Source organism: Condylura cristata, unplaced genomic scaffold (assembly GCF_000260355.1).
Source record: "Condylura cristata isolate star-nosed mole 26May11 unplaced genomic scaffold, ConCri1.0 scaffold00021, whole genome shotgun sequence".
Taxonomy (NCBI): Eukaryota; Metazoa; Chordata; class Mammalia; order Eulipotyphla; family Talpidae; genus Condylura; species Condylura cristata.
In genome coordinates this window covers 30,402,192-30,408,681 of record NW_004567122.1, presented here as the reverse complement: position 1 = coordinate 30,408,681, position 6,490 = coordinate 30,402,192, and the positions used below count along the sequence as shown (strand labels likewise).

General features: G+C 44.1%; 1 protein-coding gene across 2 annotated transcripts in view; it reads right to left on the bottom strand.

The window, feature by feature from the left end:
- Positions 1 to 6,231, bottom strand: part of PCDHAC1 (protocadherin alpha subfamily C, 1) — a 98,930-nt gene extending 92,699 nt beyond the window's left edge. For both annotated transcript variants that reach the window (XM_012727746.1, XM_012727747.1), the window contains exon 1: positions 3,624 to 6,231. In XM_012727746.1, the coding sequence (XP_012583200.1) occupies positions 3,624 to 6,056 (2,433 nt within the window). In that variant the 5' untranslated portion in view covers positions 6,057 to 6,231. The remainder of the gene's footprint in view (positions 1 to 3,623) is intronic.
- Between the last annotated feature and the right edge of the window lie 259 nt (positions 6,232 to 6,490).

Sequence of the window (6,490 nt, the reverse complement as noted above, 5' to 3'; positions counted from 1 at the left end):
CACTGGAGCGGTGTAAAAACCTTTTAGCAATTTAGTCCCCCTTCATCCAACTCCAGCTAAGTGTATACAGTCTCTGGAATATTGCTGTTTGCCTCTAACTGCAAATATTGAAGCTAACAAAAATCAATAGCTCATTAGCATTATCAGACATGTCAAAACTTTCCTGCTCATGTATTTCCCAGGCCTTGCTTTTCCCTTCTGGCCACTCAAGTTATGGAGTTTTTTTTTCTTTCTTTTCATTTTTATTAGTTTCAGGTTTCTGTAAGATACAACAAGTATTATCATACTATCAATAGAGCAGTTCTAAAATCTGAATTTAAAAATTTAATTTAGTTATAGCACTCCAAAGCTTTTTGGTATAATCAATCAAATAAGCTTCGTAGCCAAAACAGATGTAAGGAAACGTCAAATTAATGTATGGGAAAGTCTATTGATGGAAAACGGTACATAAAAACACTTAAAATGTTAAAAGCATTCTAGCACATCAAAAGACACTAGAAAGAGAAACTATCCTCTACCCTATATATTCAGGGGGAAAAAATAAATGGCTTTAAATCCAGAAGAACTATACACTGATATTGGTAAGTTAGAGTTTCATTTTCACATGGAGTATTAAATAGCCATTAATAACAAAGTCATGCATTTTGCTACATTAATAGTTATTTTTAAAAATTGTCAATGATTCTATAAAAAATTGTCAATGTGACTAATTTTAAATGGCATGTAGAAATTTATATCTGAAGTATCCCTTGGATGCTAATATAAAAAAATTAAGTTTTCTATCAAGAATATTAACAGAAAAAGCTATATCAGTCACATGTCTACTAGTGGCACAGTAGATCCAGTTTGTTTAAATCTATAAATAAGGCCTTCCTGGTGGCACAAGGGATTCAGTCTCAGCTCTATGGCTATCAGCAGTCACTAAAGCACAAGTTCGATCCCTGGCCAGGAAGGTGACCCACATGGTGCAGCAGACCTCTCCTGATCCACCCACTGCTCCCCTCAGCAGTTTATTTCAGTACATCTGCCTTTTCTGTTCCCTACTCTGTCTCTGGTGAATCCTCCCATCACCACCTAGCTCTTGTATGCATGTATAAATCTTCAAAAAGATAAGTCTGTTAAATAATATCAATAGAAGAGACACAGATTAAAATGTTTTCCTGATAGGTTTGTTAACAATGTAAACTAAACTGAGAGAGCTTAGAATGTGAGTAAAATTTAAGTACATATGCATCAGTGTGATTAGGTATGACTCAGTCACACCTAAAATTATTATAAAATTACATACTTTTCAAAGGATTTTTATTTTATAAAATTCAAGCAATCAGTATTTTAATTCTAGAATTCTGTGCATGTTGTTAAGGCATTCAATTAACAATTCAATATGAATTCTTTCCTAAGAATTAAAATTGGTTCAGTGTGTATTTGCATAGGTAAACACAAATAATAAATGCCTGTACCAACTACATATGCTACTTTAAAAGTAAATTATCAACAATGATAAAAGATCATTCAATTGGATGAATGGAATGGTACAATATTCCCTGTGTGTATGAACAGTGTATCTCTGCGACTTTATCCCACATAAAAGTTTTTTTAATTCTCTGTTATTATCAACATTTTCCTTTTAAGTAGTAGTTTTCCTTTAAATTCCAGGTCCACTGGTCTTCCTATCACTTACTTATATTTCCTTTCTTCTTAAGTTAAAATGTGTTTCTCAAGCTATTGCTGGCTTCCCAACCTCACAGCCATACCGGGATTGTCATCTCTCTTTTACAAAAAACAGCGAAGTAAGAGAAACAAATGGTGAAATTTCTTGGTAGGAAGCCCATGTATACATTAAGTGTTTTGACACCAGAAATACTAACATTAGAGTGTATCAATTTTCTCCCTCAGAACTGCATTTTAATTTGCATTCTCTGTAAAGTTCATAATAATGACAGGGAACTAGAACTCATATTTAGGCACAGAAAGCAGCATTGAGGTTTTCCATACTAGCTCTAGGACCAGAAATTCCTCTGTTGTGCTATTTTGTTATGAGGAAGAAAATAATCTCTGAAATATATTTGAAAGTGACTATAAATTGTTAGCTATTCAAACATGTAAAGCAGAAAAGTAAGTTAATGTTTTCCCCTTATTGTAAAGAGTTACCGTCCGATTCACACATTCATTCACTCATTCAGCAAATATTTACTAATCACATCTGGATTCAATAATATCATGTGAGAATATTGATTATGCAAAATAATCATGGATGCAAGTCTATTTTAGTCACAGTTAACATCATTGTTTGAAGAATAACTTACAACCCACTTTTCCTCTTATTTGGAATAGTAAAGTAAGGAATCTATATTCCTTTCTTTGTATCCATGATCTCTAAGAGAAGTCAGAAAGGAATATTATAAACATGCTGGAAAATGTCCTCACTTCATTCAAAATGTCTTGAAATGCCAATGGTCATTATGGATATAGTGAAGTATTACATTAATTCAACTTTTATGAGTGGCATTACCCTCACATATGCTTATTTACTTATTTCTAAATATACTGACTTCAAACATGGTTATTCACTTATTTCTGAGTATATTGACTTCTAAAAAATTACATTCAAGTCAAATGGAATTTAAATGGTAGTGCACCTGATCAATACACCAATGTTCCTGACATAATAATTAGCTCATCTTTCTTTTTTGTGAAATACATCAATTAAAACACCAAATTAAGAGTTATCAGCTATACCCATAGTGTTATTTTCTTTCTATCGGTACAAATAAGTATTCTGAGATAGGTTTATCATTTCTATATACTTACAAACTGCATGAAGTAAGGAACTATGTTTTGGAGTAACTTTCGCAAAAAAGGCTACTTTGTCAAAATGGTACTCATGCACAGTACAGCCTGGAGATATACTCTTTTTAATTAAATGGTATATAATTCAAGATCCCACTCAAATGTCACCACAAAGCTTCGTCTGACTACCTGCTCCCTTCCTAAACATTCTCTTACTTTCTCTTTCTCCCTCCTTTGAATATTCACTGCAATTTATATTTATATTTTAAAGTTATCATTATTTTCAACCATCTATTGTAAGGGTATGAGTAAATGCCTCATCTTCCATGATATGAAGCTTATATTGTACAAAACTCTTCTCATATTTTTCACTCCCACTTACGGTATCAGAATGCCTTACATATACTTGTTGCTCAAAATAATTTTCTGAATGAAAGGATATTTGCTACAAGTCATTTCCTAAGAAAAAACCTAACAAGAATTGTTTCAAGATATCTCAGGTCACTTTCTGTACATACCAAAAACTTTGGCTCATATCACGTTTAATTTTAGACCTTTATGCTGTAGTATTTTTATTGCTCTTTAATACATTTGGGTTTCTTACCCTTGTTTCTCAAAAAATCTATAAGCTCTCTAAGGCCAAGAATAGCCTTCTAACACTTTTCTACTCCCAGAATTCTTAGCACTGGAGCCACTAAGTAGGAGTATTCAATTCAACAGATTCACATTGCCAGAGGTTCATCTAAGGGACCACCCTTACATGAGAGGCTCTTCCAAGCTAGCAGCACCCCCTCTCCTGGTGAAGGGAATCAAGCCCCAAGACATGAGCTTACCATGGCAGTGACGTATGTGCGGTCCCCTTTGCCATTCCAAATCTGAATACAGGACACAGGCAAATTCAGTCCTATCCCTGTGGTCAGATTTCTCAGGTCAGCAGCCGCGTATTCCCCGCACAACAGCAAACTGTTGTTATCAGAGCCAAGTCCTAGAGATGCCCGGTAGAGATAGGTCCGGGAAAGTCTCTCAACTGTAGTGACATCTATTGTGGCTGATGCTGTGCAGGGATTTGCAGTCATTTTCCTTCTACACTGCAGATACTCTGGATGGTGACGGTAGCTCAGAGAGCAACAACCTGGGCTCTGGTGCAACTTGACACACACAAAGAAAACTAAGCACCCCAGGAATAAGACGGAAATACAGACCAGGGCAATAAGTAAATACAGGTTCTGGGTAGAGAGGTGCCCTCCTGTTTCCCAGGCATCTTCGAAGTCTGGAAGGACCTGCGGGGCAGAGTCACTCAACAGCACCCCCAGAGTGACAGAGGAGGAAAGTGGTGGGTCTCCACGGTCCTGGACCACTACCACCACCCTCTGTTTAACTGCATCTGTGGACAGAACTAATCGAGCAGTGCGGAGCTCTCCCATATGGGCTGAAATCCTGAACAGGCTGGAGTCAGAAGCCTGAGAGATGTGGTAGGAAAGCCAAGCATTCGAGCCGCTGTCTGCATCCTCTGCTACCACTTTTGTGACCAAGTGCCCAGTTCTGGCAGAACGGGGCACAATTTCCACCGGGACAGAGCCATTTCTGGGCAAGGGAAACAAGATGACTGGAGCATTGTCATTTCTGTCTATTACAAACAAGTTCACCGTCACAGTTGCACTTCTTGGGGGAATGCCACCATCGTGGGCTTCCACTTGGAAATGAAACCCCCTGAGCTGCTCAAAGTCAAAGGAAATTTTGGCAGTGATAGTCCCACTGGATGGCTCCACCCCCACTAAGCTGGAGGCCACCTGCCCTTCAGAGGCTCTATCCAGAAGCTCATAGAGGACAAGGCCATTCTTCCCCTGGTCCAGGTCCTGGGCAAACACCTGGCCTAAAGAGGCCCCAGGGCCATTGTTTTCAGCCACAAAAAGTTCCTGTTGAGGTTGAGAAAAGCTTGGTGTATTGTCATTGACATCAGCAATTGACACAGTCAGCGTTCTCCGGGTGCTGAGAGGGGGTGAGCCACCATCTGAGGCCGTGATGGACACCTGGTAGGCGCTCACCTGCTCCCGGTCCAATCGGCCGTCAGTCAGCAAGCTATAGTAGTTGTCAAAGGAAGCCTTCAGCTGAAAAGGACCTCCACTGGACAGGCTACAGCTGACCTGACCATTGGGGCCCAGGTCTTCATCCTTTACACTAAGGAAAGCAATCACGGTGCCAGGAGCAGCGTCCTCAGAAACTGGACTGGAGAGGGTCATGAGGATCACCTCGGGGGCATGATCATTCACATCGGTCACTTCCACCAGGAGTTTGGCAGTGCTGGCTAGACCAAAGGCTCCTTCATCCCTGGCTTCGACATATGCCTCCAACAACGTTTCAGGTGGGCCCAGTGAGGCAGCTACTCTCACCTCCCCGCTTCTAGGATGCACGTGAAAGAGGCGTCGCAGCTCTGCTCGCGTGCTATTGCTTAAGGAGTACCGGATTTCCCCATTGGAACCTTCATCCGGGTCCGAGGCCAGAACTTGGAATAACACAGTGCCGTTGGGTGCAGTCTCTGGCACTTTGGTGCGGTATACTGTGCGCTCAAATACGGGCGCGTTATCATTGGTGTCCACCACGATGATGGTGACGTGTGTGTCACCGGAGCGCGCGGGCCGCCCGCCATCCCGGGCGGAGAGCACTAACTGGTGGGTGGCGCGCTCCTCGCGATCCAGCGCTTCCTCCAATACCAACTCCGGGTATTCGCTGCCGTCGACCCGCAACCCCATGTCTAGGCGAAAGTGCTGGTTGGGGCTCAGGCTGTAGCTTAGCACCCCGTTGCTTCCCTCGTCAGCATCTTGGGCATTCGGGAGAGTAAAACGGGCTCCGGGCAGCAGGAACTCGGGGATATGCAGCTGCACATCGCTGCCAGGGAAGAGAGGTGAGTTGTCGTTGCTGTCCCGGACGTGGATGCGCATCTTGTGCAGCTCCAGCGGGTCCTGGAGCACCAGCTCGTAAGTCAAGATGCAAGTAGCTCTGGCCCCGCAGAGCAGCTCACGGTCCGCCGGCTCTTGGACCACCAAGCTACCGCTGCCCAGGTCCACCCCAAAGTAGGGCTCGCTGTGACTGGAAAGGAAGCGAAAGTTGCGCAAGGACAGAGCAACTGCTGACAGCTTCAAGTCCGCGGCAACATTGCCTACGGCTACGCCCCGCGGGGTTTCCTCCAACACGGAGTATTCCAGCTGTCCGGCGTCACAGCCACAAGAGACCCATAGACAGAGTACCGCCACCCCCCAGCCCACCATCCTCCCTCTCGGCGTCCTCGCTCCAGCAGGGGCGACCCCGGACCATGCTCCGGTTACCAGAGAGCACGAACCGTCGGAAAGAGCAAGCGGCGGGTGGCCGCGGTCGCGGGTTAGAGGCGCAGACCCCGCCGGCGTCCCGCCTCTTGAATGCCGGGATTGCCCGGCGCGGGCAGGCGGAGCGCCAGGCTTGCAAACCCCGGGCTCTGCTGCCGTCTGGGAAGCCGAGCCGCTGTGTGCGGAGGAGCGCAGCGCCGCCTAGGGGTGCAGAGCCGAGGTGAGCCGCCCCGGCGGCAAGGCGCGGTCTCCCCAGCCCCGGGGATCTCGCCCCCCAGCCCTGGCTGCGCACGGGGCGGAGCGAAGAAGCCGCGAGAGAAGCGGACGCAACTTCCCAGAAACGACGTTTCTTAAGACAACGCCCAAACCTCCCAGTTTAA